Source organism: Procambarus clarkii, chromosome 54 (genome assembly GCF_040958095.1).
Source record: "Procambarus clarkii isolate CNS0578487 chromosome 54, FALCON_Pclarkii_2.0, whole genome shotgun sequence".
NCBI lineage: Eukaryota > Metazoa > Arthropoda > Malacostraca > Decapoda > Cambaridae > Procambarus > Procambarus clarkii.
Window position 1 is genome coordinate 25,828,832 of NC_091203.1, and position 13,784 is coordinate 25,842,615.

The 13,784-nt window shown below is 39.3% G+C and overlaps 1 protein-coding gene across 1 annotated transcript; it reads left to right on the forward strand.

The window, feature by feature from the left end:
- The first annotated feature begins 1,488 nt into the window (after positions 1-1,488).
- On the forward strand, positions 1,489-12,464 carry LOC138352754 (probable ATP-dependent RNA helicase ddx17). Its single transcript, XM_069305342.1, has 4 exons — positions 1,489-1,576; positions 5,932-6,820; positions 11,790-11,962; positions 12,328-12,464. The coding sequence occupies exons 1-4, from the start codon at positions 1,489-1,491 to the stop codon at positions 12,462-12,464; spliced, it is 1,287 nt and encodes a 428-aa protein (XP_069161443.1).
- Positions 12,465-13,784: the final 1,320 nt, after the last annotated feature.

The window sequence follows — 13,784 nt, forward strand, 5'->3', positions numbered from 1 at the left end:
CTTAATTTGTTATTTGTGTCTGTTGCTTGCTCTCAATATTTAGCAACATTTAATAATTGTTATACAACGATGATAATTATCATTATTATTACCTCGTTTCCTACCAGGTGGGGAAGGCAATAGACTGGAGGAAATAGAGGACCATACGAGGAAAAAGGAAATTCAATATTTTAAGCATTTACACTTCCATTATACCTATGCTACTCAAAACATTGTATAAAACACGCCAACATCCCCCTACTCAGGCGACTCCCCCACACCAACATCCCAAGACTTTGTATGACAAGGTCTGCATGGTTGCCGCCGACACATGCTGAACAATTCAACATTCCTTGGACACATACCACGTCTTAGTGAGGACCGTTCATGTGTTCAAAGTCTTTTGCCCCAACATTCTCGTCAACTCTAGTAGTCATTGGCCAACCCTCATTCTCCCAGCTTCTTAACTGAGATAATTTTATCTACTGGATACTTGTAAAACTTGTTAAGCTAAAATGTTCAACCTTACGCCACTCTATCGTATTTTACATAGCAGTGACATGACCATAATAATAATAATAATAATTCAAATAATAATAAAAAAAATCATTATAATAATATTAAATATTAAAAAATAGTAATTATTATTATTATTATTAAAATACGACAAGACCAATCCACCGAAATGAAGATTCTCTATAATACTGTGAGCAAGCATGTAAGACAACAAAAATGGGTAATTAACTAGCGGTGACAGAATGAAAGAATTATGTTATGAGGGAGTCAGCGGGTAGGGCAGTTTGGTGACACATTATTAATATTGAGCAGAAACTAGCGCACCTGGTGACTGTGCCACCAGTGAGGAGACATAATGGCTCAGTAGCCATCTAGTAGTTCACTACTGTAGTGCAGGATGAACCACTTCTCTTTCAATCTGCATACAAGAGGCAAGTTGGTACATCTGTCTTATTCATCTGTTCAACCCCCTCTTAATTGTGATAGATTGATCAACCCTTGATCAATCTAAGCCAGATTGATCTATCCCTGTCCACTGAACCAGACTGACTGATCTCTGCATGTCTACTGAGTCTGATCGACTCCATTGTGTACTGAGCCTGAAGTATATATAAACCTGTCTTCTGAGCTGGACTGATTTAACTCTGTCTACTGAACCAGACTGATATACCCCCATGTCTACTGAGCCAGACTGATATACCCCCAATGTCTACTGAGCCAGACTGACATACCCCCCATGTCTACTGAGCCAGACTGATATACCCCCCCATGTCTACTGAGACAGACTGACATACCTCTCATGTCTACTGAGCCAGACTGATATACTCCCCAATGTCTACTGAGCCAGACTGATATACCCCCATGTCTACTGAGCCAGATTAGTCTATCCTATACTCCTTCTTAATACCAGAGCTTGTTTGAATGTACCATTACAAATGTAAAGAATAAAAAAACATTTAATATGTATTTTAATATAATCCAACATATTACCATATGGACAGGTGCACCTACAGGTACACTGCCGACCCCCATGGCACGCGTAACTGCAAATCCAAAATTAATCTTGAAGAAGATCGGTGCCGTAGTTGTGGACACAAAGAATAGCGAGACATCAATGGAGAACTTCCCAACTTTCTTGAAGGTGTTGGGGAAGATCTTCGATAAACTTCTTGTTACGAGACAATAAGAGAAACTTTGTGAGAAACAGATTTAGAGGGAATAGAAGGGCGTCAATTTGATTACCTCAGATGACAACGATATGAAACACGTGTCTTGTTGTTTAGAGGATACATGCGTTTTTATCTTGAATATTGCTGGAACATTTTATATACTTTGGCGCTGAGTGTGGGAACCGAACTGTGAAATTTATATGAATTTATATAGAATTTATATTTACGTTAATTTATATATTTCCATAGCAATTTGTATGATGTTTAGTGGACTATTTCTGCAATATTTCTCACAAATCGATCCTTACACATTAGGGGGGTTTATATTAAATTTATATATGCAGCCAATCAAACTACAGTATTAAACTACATATATTTGTAAATATATATTGGAGATGCCTTATCTTATTGTATGGTAGGCCTAGTCCACCAAGTATAAATAGGATGTAGACACTAAATAATCCTCTGGGTGAGGCTAGCATCCACCAACCAAGTAACTGATGTACCAAGATTAATTTTTGTTTTCCTCTTCTTGTTCCTGTCAAAGAGCACTAGCTGTAAAGCCGGAATCCTAATATATGACAGCTATATCAGATGAGACATTTATATATTATTAGATTAGGACCAAGGACTAATTACCTGTGTTTAGTGGCTTGTCGAGTGTCTTAACCGGTTCGCCCTATATCTACTTAATATTAACTGGCCAGAAATGATTACATAATAGGGTTTCGGTAAGACACTTCCCTTGTTTAGATGTTGACTGCGTGTTGATGATGGAAGAAGCACTAATTTGATCTTCATAACACTTCGTCTAAAGGAGAATTTATAGAAGCTGAATTTGCTCCAGTCACTATGGTCTTAACAATGGCTGACCTTCCTCACCACTGACGCCTGGCTCTCCTTGTCCAGATGTCAATAAGTGATAGAAGGGTCACATTTACTCTATTTTGATACTGATAATTATGTTAATTCAAATGGGATGTTTTTATGATGTAAAAAGTCCAAAGACTACTTACTGTATTAACTATAATTCCCAACAGAATAGCTGGAGAATTTATAGTACTATGTGGTAATGATATCCCGTTTCCTATTGATGTAAAATTCCACTACAAGCTACATTTTCTATGAGTTAACTTGCGTATATAACAGCAACAATATTATCTGCCTATTGTATTAAATATTAGTAAATGGTGTCGGGTTTTCCGACAGTGAGAGCTGATATCTTAATTGAGAGTATCGTATATTTAGACTCTACAAAACAGAAGCGATGTGACTGGGCTGAATTTTAAAATATCCACAAAACGCTTATCCTCACTCTCAGAACAACAATAATCGTAATAATAATAATAATAATAATAATAATAATAATAAATTGTCATCCACACTTCCTTGGAAATAAACATTCCGTGGAAATAAAACCTGCAAACTTTTCTTATTAAGACTACTCAATAGCTCGGTCGATAGAGTTTCGGCCTCACACACGTGTAGGGTCCATGGTTCGAGTCTCCTAGAGTCCAGGTGAATGAAATAATAATAATAATAATGAAGATGAAGGAAAAACTCGTTATTTGTGTTCATGTATTAAAACCAAGTTTTCGGATGCATCCTTCCTTAAGATGCTGTGAACGATGTTCATTGTTTATGAACATTGTTCACAGCATCTTGAGGAATGATGGAGATTACATCCCAAAATTTGGTTCTAATACACTTAACCAAATATTGGGTCTTTCCTTCACCTTCATTCAACCACTTGGGCTGGACGGTAGAGCGACGGTCTCGCTTCATGCAGGTTGGCGTTCATTCCCCGACCGTCCAAATGGTTGTCCACTATTTCTTCCTCTCCGTCCCATCCCTAGTCCGTATCCTGACCCCTTCCCAGTGCTATATAATCGTAATGGCTTGGCGCTTTCCCCTGATTTGCTTCCCTTCAAGCACTACATTATTGTAGTAAGTTTCTCAATAATAATATTAATAGTAATTAACCGGAAACTAATTTCTTTTAAACATGAGAAACATGTTGCGATTAAATCCACTCTGAAATTTGCATGTCTGCAAAGAGTCCAACATCACCCAAATGCTAAGTGGTGTTTAATGCTTTGCAACTAGATTTTATTTTTTTGTCAAAAGTACACAGAAAAACCATTTGGTTCCTGTTAATGGTGTGTCTAAAATCACTGGACAAACATCATAAAGGTAAAAGTAATCCCCCCCGATGAAGGATTTACGTCCAGATTAAAGAGATGTGGTTGTCTGTGAATATTTGGCAAAATCCACAATATACATATCACCACTGATGACTATCACTGCTTGTTGAGTAATCACGCCAGAGTTAGCACTTGTGACAACAATAAAAACTTTATCTTTGGTTGATCAGAACTATTCTGACGTTCGTCCCATCCCAGGGGCCTGACAGCTGAGTGGTCAGCGCTCGGGATTCGTAGTCCTGGGGTTCCGGATTCGATTCCCGGTTGAGGGGGAAACAACTGGACAGAGCTTCCCTCACCCTGATGCAGGTGTTCACCTAGCAGTAAATAGGTACCTGGGAGTTAGACAGCTGCTACGGGCTGCTTCTTGGGGGTAACAAAAAGGAGGCCAGGTCGAAGACCGGGCCGCGGGGACGCTAAGCCACGAAATAACCTCAAGATAACCTCTCAAGAAGATCCCTCATATATTATTTAATGAAACTCTTTTAGAAACAGGTCAGCAAAAAGGACATATAGTGACTTTTACTATATAAACATCTTAACAATTAATGGCTAATAATTTATTAGGGTATTCAATAAATTTCTAACATACCCATCGGCAACTAAGATAACTAACAAACAATGTGAAAATTACAAATAATAATAATAATAAAATATTAATATCAAACAAGAGAATAAATGTAAAATCTACTCGTATCATACTAAAAATAATAATAAGTAATTTTTAAACAATCCATTATCAAACATTATATATATTTGTATCATTATTGCTTTTGTTGTTGTTTAGTTCAAAGTCTTCGTTATAATGCATATATAATACACCATACCTATGATTATTACTACGTATATTATATTGCTGACATTTTTCCAATTTCCATAGGATTTATTGCAAGTATTTTACACTTAATAAAATTTTCCTGGTGTTCCTTTACTAAAAATCCATTCAGCCACCATTAACGATGTGCTTTTAACTTTCAGTGTCACATTGAGTCATTAATATTATTTATTGTACGTTGGCTGTTGGTAACGACACAACTCTGGCTTGGTTATTCTGGCTCGTTATTCCTTCTTTACAAGATCAAATCTTAAACTTTTCCCACCGAGATGTGTTGCTTTTAGTTTTTACTAAGTAACAAAGGTCAGTAATTGAATTTATATATATATATTATACATATATATATATATATATATATATATATATAAATATATATAAATATATAACTTGACTTTGACAATGGTAGGATGAATGTACGTATAAGCAGACAGTTGATAATTGCAAAAGAGCATACATGTACACTTCGACAATATCTCACTCACAACTGACGTTGTACCTGTCGAATATTTACAGTGTTCCTTGTCGACACAGATACACTGCACATCAAACACTCTCATCCACCTGTCATCAGCCAGGTGGATGCATTCTTAGATGCATTCAACAAGACGAAGACATCAATGCCAGTGTACACCACATCCCCTGTCTCAGCAGACTAATGAACAAATTCCGAGCAAGATTTTGACATATCTGTCACTTTTTCCCCCCTGCGCCTCACTTTTCTAGAGAATGTAAATTAACTTTTCTTAAGATCTTCATAAGGGAGGTTTCTAAGCCGTGGGATTAACTTTGTCAACCTTCTCTGCGCAGTTTCTAAAGGTCGACCGGTCCTAAACCTTAATTATCCTGGATGTCGATAACTAATTAACCTTAAAAACTACTCTGCATTCATAGTTGGAGTTGTCAAGTTGTATTCATCATTTTTAATATGAGGCAGAATCAACGTTGTTTGTAGTCATAGACGATGTGGACTACTGTACTGGTGCAGGTGGTGATGTACACCACTATACTGGTGGTGATGTACACCACTATACTGGTGCTGTGGTGATGTACACCACTATACTGGTGGTGGTGATGTACACCACTATACTGGTGGTGGTGGTGATGAACTCCACTATACTGATGATGACAATGCTGGAGTTTCTTTAATTCCCATTGTGTTCGTATTGCGCTTCAATTATTATGTGTTGCTGTTCCAAATCCTCTGTGTATTTTGTTTTGTTATTATCAGGAGCTGGAATCTCAGTAGCAAGTGAAGTCCGATATGGTTGTAATTCAATAACAAGTGAAGGCCAGTATGGCTATAATTCAATAACAAGTGAAGGCCGGTATGGCTATAATTCAATAACAAGTGAAGGCCGGTATGGCTATAATTCAATAACAAGTGAAGGCCAGTATGGCTATAATTCAATAACAAGTGAAGGCCGGTATGGCTATAATTCAATAACAAGTGAAGGCCGGTATGGCTATAATTCAATAACAAGTGAAGGCCGGTATGGCTATAATTCAATAACAAGTGAAAGCCAGTATGGCTATAATTCAATAACAAATGAAGGCCGGTATGGCTATAATTCAATAACAAGTGAAAGCCAGTATGGCTATAATTCAATAACAAGTGAAAGCCAGTATGGCTATAATTCAATAACAAATGAAGGCCGGTATGGCTATAATTCAATAACAAGTGAAAGCCAGTATGGCTATAATTCAATAACAAGTGAAAGCCAGTATGGCTATAATTCAATAACAAGTGAAAGCCAGTATGGCTATAATTCAATAACAAGTGAAAGCCAGTATGGCTATAATTCAATAACAAATGAAGGCCGGTATGGCTGTAATTCAATAACAAGTGAAGGCCAGTATGGCTATAATTCAATAACAAGTGAAAGCCAGTATGGCTATAATTCAATAACAAGTGAAAGCCAGTATGGCTATAATTCAATAACAAATGAAGGCCGGTATGGCTATAATTCAATAACAAATGAAGGCCGGTATGGCTATAATTCAATAACAAATGAAGGCCGGTATGGCTATAATTCAATAACAAATGAAGGCCGGTATGGCTATAATTCAATAACAAATGAAGGCCGGTATGGCTATAATTCAATAACAAATGAAGGCCGGTATGGCTGTAATTCAGTCACCGGATTTGTTCCTGTTTTTCATTCTCTGTATGAGTTTCTTTTTTCAAATTATTCATCGTATTCTGTTTGTGAGTTCTCTGACATCTTTATTTATTCTTTTTGTCCTAACTTTTATATTGTTTTTCTTCCTCGATCTGGTAATTACCAGGAGAGAGCGCTCAGCCAGGGTGACTGTGGCACTTGGAAGGGATAGGAGTTGGACAGTGATAGGTAGACATCAGTGGGGCAGGGATAGGTAGATAGGAGTGGGACAGGGATAGGTAGACAGGTGCGAGGTAGCAATAAGACGACAGGATAAAAGGCGGGATACGAAATGAGGATACGACTATGAGGATTTTGTGGGTGTAGGTGTTGTGGTGTGGGTGTAGGTGTTGTGGGTGTGGGTGTAGGTGTTGTGGGTGTGGGTGTAGGTGTTGGGGTGTGGGTGTTGGAGTGTGGGTCTTGGGGTGTGAATGTTGGAGTGTGGGTGTTGGGGTAAGGGTGTTGGGGTGTGGATGTGGGTGTTGGAGTGTAGGTGTTGGGGTGAGGGTGTGGGTGTGGGAACAGCTAGCGGGTATATATATAGCGAGAGGGAATAATCTTACTTAATACACTAGGGTCGACACCCCGTACCTAGACACGCTCCCCGCCGGCCCTCTTAATGGAGTTGTAAATCTGCATATTGAGCGAGGAGTCTCTGTCTGCTGGGCTCTCTCTCTCTCTCTGCTCCACCTTCCCCCCCTTCCACTTTCTGTCTGTAGTGCTCTTTGATTCTCTCTACACCCTGCCCCTCTCTCCTGCGGTGCTTCTGTGCTTCCTCTACAGTGCTCTCTGCTTCTCTACTCCCTTCTCGTCGCTTTCTGCAGTGCTCTTTCTTACTCTTTCTTGATTAGCCTTCCTTTCTCTTGTTTTTTCTTTCATTCTCATTCTCTTTTTCTGTCTATCTCCTTTTCTTCTCTCTCGATATCCCCCCCCCTAGTCTTTATGTTTGATTACATTTAAGGTGTACATAAAAAAAAGTTAACTCATTCTCAATATCTGACGTTCTATTTACTGTCATACACCATCTGGTGTGTGTATCTGTGTAACCTTCCTCCATTCTTCATGGCACCTTCCCGTCCAACGCCAACCCCCGTCCCTCCCTCCTTCCATTCCACCCCTCCCTCCCCTCTCATACACTAGTAGGATAGGCCAAGTTTGTATTCTGTGATACAAGCGGAGAGTGTGGGCGGGAGGCCGACTGTCCTGCCCTGGTGCCTCACTCAAGAGGCCCCGCTCTACCCTACTGTTGGGCTTCTTCACCACTAGATGACTGGAAGAAGGGATGGGTGGAGGAACGAGTGAACGGAACGGAACGGAACGGAGCCTGGTGGACCAAACTCTCACAAGTCGACCCTGGCCTCGGACCGGGCTTCGGGATTAGAACTCTCAGAACTCCATCAAGCAGGTATCAAGGATAAATGGGTGAATAACTGGATTGGTGGATACATAAATGAATGATAAACTAGGTGAAGGATGAAAAATGGAGACGAAAAGGTTTGAGACAGAGGAAAAACGAGCAGAAATAAGTGAATAAATGAAGAAGCCGAAATAGAACAAGACGAAGAAGCAGATGCTCAGCAAATTTTCATTAGTCTCGACCAAGACAATTCTTCGTGTCTGTCGCTCCAGTCCAAAACATCATTTTCTTCTTGACTGCTTTTCATTCGCTTTACTTCATTTCGTCTTTCTTTTAAATTTTTTTTGCCTCATCCTTTCTGTTCAATTTCCTCGCAATTGTGCGTCTGCTATTTTCGACACCACTTTGCCGTCTAAAACCAGACAGGTACCCGACGTTACTCGGGCGACGGAGTCTGCACTACTCACTGTTACATTACTTTATCCATCTTTACTATCCACTTTCTTCATTACTGTAACCATCTAGAATACAAACACACACACACACACTGATCCTGTGTGAGGCTAGCCCCAAATATCTCGCCTTCAACTTTAAACACACCTTGTTTTTTTAAATATTGACTGAGTCATAGTTTTAATCATTAGAGAAGTGATCCGGGTGGGTATAACTTGATGTATCTCCGTAACTACCCGTCCAACCATCTCTCATTTTGTTTCTCACTCTCTCTCTGTTTCTAAATCATCTATTCAATATCGTGTAACTTTCCAAGTATCCACAAATTCTGTGATTCCAACACGTCCTTTGATGTGTTGCAGCAACTAAGTGGCAGAATTATAATTCCCATGATGAAACGCCACTCTGTTCCGTTCCTCCTTTCTAACTCCAATTTAACTTTCTTCCTACTCCCTCTACATTCCCTTCCAACTCCCCACTCCCTCCCAACCTTTCACCACTCCAAAGCATTTAATCCTAAAAATGCTCCTGGGTTCTACTGCCGGGAATCTCCTTAAAGAGAGCAGGATTATGGTTCAGGTACATGATATTTTTTGCTGCTCTTTCAGTTTCATTTTTTTTTGTCTTTCTCTTGTTCTGATAATGTCCTTTGTGTTTCTCTCTCTCTCTCCTCTCTCTCTTCCTTTCTCCTCTTGCTCCACACATTCTCAAAATCTCAACGATAAAGCAATCTTGAATCGCCAATATCCTCATTTTGTGATCGACTCTTCGTTTGCAACAGCAAAGGCAACATCGTACGGGGCAATCCGATGCCACACTGCACAATATCCACGCTCGAACTCCTTTTCATCAATATAAGACGAAATGTTTATTGGTTTTGCAATTAAAAGGAGTTTACATAGACTTACAACAATATATATATATATATATATATATATATATATATATATATATATATATATATATATATATATATATATATATATATATAAAGAAGGGGTACCACCTCTGGTGCAAGTGTAGGGACCCCATAGTCTCGAAGAAGAAAATAAAGAGTATTCAGAGAAGACCTTGTGGATTCTCACTGAACACTTAGATATTTTCTTCTGCTACCATCCCTATTCTTTTTGTATGTATAAATTTATTTTTTTAAGTTAAATGCTAATGAACTTACACCCCACCATGCTTGTACTCCAGCGACAATATTATTCCTGTCATCATTACTGGCATAATGAACCACAAGGCTAATTGTGGCAGGTGGTCTTGCCCTGGTTGAGGCAGGTGTACGCAAGGTCGGTACCCATTCACTTATGTAATTATGAGATCGTATCCAGGATTAGCGTTTATAATGCGCTGACGAGAGATAAGACCTCATAGCTTGTAAAATTCATGTAGGAATAATAATGGGTATCTTACTTATTCCTAATAGTACTTAAAATAAAGAGGAGGAGGGGCAAGGGGAGAAAGAGTGTGTGTGTGTGTACTCACCTAATTGTGCTTGCGGGGGTTGAGCTCTGGCTCTTTGGTCCCGCCTCTCAACCGTCAATCAACAGGTATACAGATTCCTGAGCCTATTGAGCTCTATCATATCTACACTTGAAACTGTGTATGGAGTCAGCCTCCACCACATCACTTCCTAATGCATTCCATTTGTCAACCACTCTGACACTAAAAAAATTATTTCTAATATCTCTGTGGCTCATTTGGGCACTCAGTTTCCACCTGTGTCCCCTTGTGCTAAATAGCCTGTCTTTATCTACCTTATCAATTCCCTTCAGAATCTTGAATGTGGTAATCATGTCCCCCCTAACTCTTCTGTGTGTGTGTGAATGTGTGTGTGTGTGTGTGTGAGTGTGTGTGTGTGTGTGTGTGTGTGTGTGTGTGTGTGTGTGTGTGTGTGTGTGTGTGTGTGTGTGTGTGTGTGCGTGCGTGTGTGTGTGTGTGTGTGTGTGTGTGTGTGTGTGTGTGTGTGTGTGACTCTACAGTGAGACTCTACAGTGAGACTCTACAGTGAGACTCTACAGTGAAACAGTACAGTGAGCCAGTACAGTGAGACAGTAGAGTGAAACAGTACCGTGAGACAGTACAGTGAAACAATACAGTGAAACAGTACAGTGAGACAGTACAGTGAAACAGTACAGTGAGACAGTACAGTGAGCCAGTACAGTGACACAGTACAGTGAGACAGTAGAGTGAGACAGTACAGTGAGACAGTACAGTGAGCCAGTACAGTGAGACAGTAGAGTGAAACAGTACAGTGAGACAGTACAGTGAAACAATACAGTGAAACAGTACAGTGAGACAGTACAGTGAGACAGTACAGTGAGACAGTACAGTGAAACAGTACAGTGAGACAGTACAGTAAGACAATACAGTGAGCCAGTACAGTGAGACAGTATAGTGAGACAGTACAGTGAAACAGTATAGTGAGACAGTACAGTGAGACAGTACAGTGAAACAATACAGTGAGACGACAGTACATTGAGCCAGTACAGTGAGACAGTACAGTGAGACAGTACAGTGACACAATACACCGCCAACACAATACACTCACAATGTCAGAAAGCAACACAAACTATCAATATATATATCTCAGGCCTTATATAGACGCTATGCCAAGGTGACGTTCGTCTCGCGTGACCAGGTTACCTGTGTTCAAGGACTAGAGTGGTACCTACAGGGACGAAGATTACATATGTATGCACCTACACACGATACTAGGTACATGTATAACGATTTTGAACAGGTAGTTTGGAGCCAGTTTACGAGGGCTCGTGAGCAGAGGTCATTTTAAGGACTTTGACCCTGAGCGCCGGTGTCCCTTAAGTGGGTGGAACTAGTCTCTTGACTCGTGACTTGCCTCGCAAACTTATTTTTTTAAACACAAAATGACGCGAGTTACCAGCAGTTAACCTCCCACATCCACTCCCTCTGAAACTCGATAATAATAATAATAATAATAATAATAATAATAATAATAATAATAATAATAATAATAATAATAATAATAATAATAATAATAATAATAATAATTCAAATAATAATAAAAAATTAATAATATATTTTATCTCCATTATTTTGTATTTTTTTCAAGGTGTAGTAAATATAGTCAAACAGGAACAGTGAAAATATAACAACTCTCACATGTGATGCAGAAGCAATCAAAACCCACAGGACAGTGGTTACAGTCACAGCATACAGGGACAATGGTTACAGTTACAGCATACAGGGACAGTGGTTACAGTTACAGCATACAGGGACAGTGGTTACAGTTACAGCATACAGCGACAGTGGGTACAGTTACAGCATACAGGGACAGTGGGTACAGTCACAGCATACAGGGACAGTGGTTACAGTTACAGCATACAGGGATAGTGATTAGTTACAGCATACAGGGACAGTGGTTACAATTACAGCATACAAGGACAGTGGTTACAGTTACAGCATACAGGATCAGTGGTTACAGTCGAGAAACACAATTAAATTGATGATAGTTACATCACATGTTTACATCACATGTATACAACAAATTCGGCAACAGCACGTAATAGTAATACTATTACAGAACACACACGTACTGTTAAATACAATTACAACCGAGAAACAAAAACAAAAAAATCCTTTTTATTTGCATATTAATCTGTGCACTTCACAGAACTGCGAAGTTTTATAGGAGAAGCCATCCAGTGGCACAACTCTGAAGGCACCTTTATTGATTCTCTTTTCCTCGGTGCTTTCAAAGCCTTTGACAATGTTCATCACTCCCAGGTTGTCAGAGAAATGATAAGCTAAAACGTATATTCGGTAACTTTTGGATATATCTTGGTAGGTCACCCAAAATGCCTGGTATATACAATGCAATGTCAGTTTCAATGCCAGATAATAAACCTGTATATACCGTGATATATCTAACAAGATACCTGTAAAATCTTTTGTAGGTCAAACACGATATCTAGACTTATCACTGTAGCTTATCTTAGATACCTGTATAAATATCCCTTGGTAGAGCATCCAAGATGCTTGTATACAAGCATGCTTGTATACAAGATGCTTGACTGTATATTCGTTGGTAGATCAGCAAAGTATTTGTTATAACAAAAATTGTTCTACTCATTACATACTGTGTAATAAAGTTCAAATACTTAAAATCTGGTCAAATGTCTGACACATTTGTATTACTAAGGTACGATATGGTGAGGTTGATTTAATTAGATTAGCATCTTCTGTGAATGCAACTGACCAAATTTTGATATATTGGGAAAATAATGTCTTCGTCACTTTTAATCAAAGCTAATATGATATGTTGACCAAACCCCACACTTGAAATTGAAGAGACGACGACGTTTCGTTCCGTCCTGGACAATTATCCAGTCGATTGTGATGAGACGAAAGAGGCAAGGCTATTTAAGTAAGGCAAGAGAGAGGTGAGGAGACGGATAATATGGTATGAATCAATGGTTTTAGTTAACACTTTCATTTTCTTAATATGTAGTAAATAGTCCAGAGAAAAAACGATTTCCCTGGAATACATATTGAAAACATCTGGGTCATGAAATCCTCAATGGGTCCACTTTTCAACTTTTTCGGTGCTTTCCGCGACCTGAAAGTCAGGCTAAAACTTTATCGAGTGACTTTTACCGTCCAGGGACATGGTCGATAGTAACTTATCATCTTAAAGGTTAAATTTGTACTGATGTACATCTTAGGAAAGCTGCAATTGGGACTCGTGTTAGCCAGTGATAAGTTCTGAATGGAAGAAGTGTTAGAAATTCCCTGGCTTGATGTCCACACCTGTGCTGCCTGGCTTGATGTCCACACCTGTGCTGCCTGGCTTGATGTCCACACCTGTGCTGCCTGGCTTGATGTCCACACCTGTGCTGCCTGGTAATATGTCCACACTTTTGCTGCTTGGTAATATGTCCACACTTGTGCTGCCTGGTAATATGTCCGCACCTGTGCTGCCTGGCCTGATGTCCACACATACGCTACTATCATAAAAGCTTCGTTTATCCGGTTGACTGTGTTAACTCTGTTCTCTCAGTCACTCATTGCAGACCTCTGTCCGTGCTCTAAATATCGATAAAATTCTAAGGAAATTCTCCCTGAGGGTGA